We start from the raw sequence: 2,777 nt of genomic DNA, 5'->3' as shown, positions 1-2,777 counted from the left end.
ATGTAACTTAACTTTGTCCAATGGGATGATTTTAAGTTTTTGCTTTACTTTTTTACACTTAAGGCTAGTGCGACAACGATACAATATAAAAATAATAAGAGGTTGTATATCAAAAAAGAAAAAAAATATTTAGAAAATAATATATACATAACTTTTCATTTAACTTGTTAAAGCTTATTTAGGGTTTTTCTTGTTGTTTATTTTTAGTTACATTTTCTATTTTTGCAACAATTGGGATGTTGTTCTTGTTGTAGCAGCACACAAATTCCACAAAGAGTTTTTGAGGAACGATGCTAGAGCTACAGTCCTTGGCAATATATAAGTTTCGGTTACGTAGACCCCACTGCCGTGGGATGTTTGTTTTCTTTAATTAAGTGTTTACGGCTTTTTTATAAAGTTTTTTTTTTCAACTATTATGTTTTACTTAAACAATAAATACCTGCAGAGAATAAAAAAATTACAAAAGAAAATAACTCCAAGAGCGAATAAAACTCAATATTGTACAAAAATATGTATGTATAAAACGGTTAAGATGTAGGGAAATGTGTGTGAAGTAGATAGATGTCCTTTGGATCAGACACATTTTGCCGAAACCATTCAGAGTACAAAGTTTTCCAACTAAAGCGGCCTGCCTGTACATTATAGGGAATAATTGGAATTTACACTACAAATGTGTATGTAGTCCGAGTATGCCTATTTCTCGCTTACTCGCTCAAATATGGTTACATTATTGAGTGCTACATATATGTATACCTTTACAAATATTTGCTACAAATTTCTATATTGTACATATGTATGTACGTAAATACCTAGCGCCTGATAGAATTGTTCAACAAAATTAACTCTCTAATCAACATTATTTTTAGTTGACTATACACACAACTTATGCAATCTTCTTCTTTGTATAACATACAATAATAATATAATAAAAAATATTTTGACCTAATTGTAATTATATAATATAAAATACAACGATTTTTATGCTACAAGTGTGAGTGAACTAATTTCGTAAATGGGTTTGTGCTCTTTGCGTAATGGTATACGAAGTGTTGGTGTGTGGTTGTTGATGGTGTGGCAGGTGTGAGTGTTGGCGCGTATTTGCGTGATTTTTTATTTGTTAAGTATTAATTAGGATATGACCAAAAAGTGAAAAGTGCGCAGGAGAATGTTTAGGTGGCTGTGGCAATAGCAACTACAATGGATGTGTTCAGGCGACGACAAATGACAACAACAGCTAATCGGATGTCGGCGCCAATGGCGTAGAGCAAAATTTGTATAGGCTGAGTATCGCACCAGAAGTGTTGATTGTTTGGTAGTTGTTGTAGTCGATTCTCCCTGGAGAACACATTCTGCAAAGTAAGGAAAGGAAAGAAAATGCCGATTAAAAATTTGTGTGGAAATAGCACCTAACATATATTATCTGGTAAATTTTTTAATCTAATGCAAAATTAATTCAAAAAAGTTCAACGATATAGCTGCCTTAATAAAAAAGGCCCCAACTAATTTTCTTGAACTGACTTTAAAATCAACAGCATTAAGTTAGTTAGTCTTTAATAAATACAGCATTTGGAAGAAAGACCTTGCATTTGTATTAATTTTTTTCGACAAGTCTGTAAAGAAACAAAAAGGTCTGTTAGAGCCTTTATAATGTATGTATGTATGTATGTATGTATGTATTAAGGTAATGTTTAAAATTTCATTAGCAGAAATAAAACTTTATCGATTAAAGGTCAGCTCGGTAACCTTGAAATAGTCTGAATAGGAATTTCATCATACACCACGCAACCAAACTTTATCAAACTACATACTTTTCTTTTTATATTAACTCCATTTGCTATCAAAAGCACACGCGCTGTTTTAACAAACACATACCCTCACCTGCACGTTTGTTGTATGGTCATCATATCATATGGTCGCGATAACCAAAATATGTGCTGAAAACATGTGACGATCCTTCTCCCCTACTCTCCGCGCTCAAACTGTTTCCATTGCTCTCACATCTTTTTGTACCACATAGAATTTATGCTTCTTGCCGAATAAACCCCAAATGACGGCAATATTCTCGATAACCACATTCACGGGTATGGTGCAAATGGCGCCCAGCACACAAGCCATAAATTTTAACAGCCCAAAACGGTATAGCGAAAATGATTTTATCACACCGAATACATACATATAAATGTTGATGGCAGCAATAAAAGCACAAACGAAATCAACTAAATTCGGGCATGGTATTGGATAGAGGCCGGCAAAAATAATATTCGAAGTGGATAATGGCATAGTGACCCACGAGTAGACGCTGATGCCAAGCAAGAGTTTATGTTTTAGTGGTATGATTTTTGAATGTACCACGAGTAGTATGCCTTGGAGCCAGCGTTTGCGTTGTTGGAGGAAATCGAGTAGCGTAAATGGTGATTTTTCGTACATTTCACCTTCGATGAAATTGAAAGTGTAGCCTTGTGCAAAGGCACGCATCGCAAAAAAGCAATCCTCGGCTACAGAACCGTCGATGCCGTTGTCGAAGGATACCTGACGTTCAGCAGCAACCTGTGTGTGGGGGGCGAGAAGAAAGGAAAGTAACTTTTAAAGAATTTTCTCATTGCATATGCACATACATATATGTTTTATTGAATTTTTCAAAGCATGTACCATATCCATAAAATATGTATGTATAATGTACATATGGACATACATACATATGTGTATTTTTGAAAATACAAAAACTGCGATACTTCACTCTGCAATGGTGCTAATTACTCAGATAAGTCTTTTTAGGG

At 34.4% G+C, this 2,777-nt stretch overlaps 1 protein-coding gene across 1 annotated transcript; it reads right to left on the bottom strand.

Moving 5' to 3' along the window:
• Positions 1-200: 200 nt before the first annotated feature.
• On the bottom strand, positions 201-2,580 carry LOC108361684 (beta-1,4-mannosyltransferase egh-like; the record flags this gene model as incomplete). The annotated part of the gene is made up of 2 exons (XM_017614383.1): positions 201-1,349; positions 1,879-2,580. A coding segment is annotated over one exon (606 nt), but the record flags the coding sequence as incomplete, so codon positions are not given.
• Between the last annotated feature and the right edge of the window lie 197 nt (positions 2,581-2,777).

The sequence above is a fragment of the Rhagoletis zephyria genome, unplaced genomic scaffold, assembly GCF_001687245.7.
Source record: "Rhagoletis zephyria isolate East Lansing unplaced genomic scaffold, Rhagoletis_zephyria_1.1 Rzeph_scaffold_00815, whole genome shotgun sequence".
In the NCBI taxonomy this organism is placed as follows: domain Eukaryota; kingdom Metazoa; phylum Arthropoda; class Insecta; order Diptera; family Tephritidae; genus Rhagoletis; species Rhagoletis zephyria.
The sequence above is the reverse complement of the archived record's forward strand: the minus strand, read 5'-3'. Positions and strand labels throughout refer to the sequence as shown.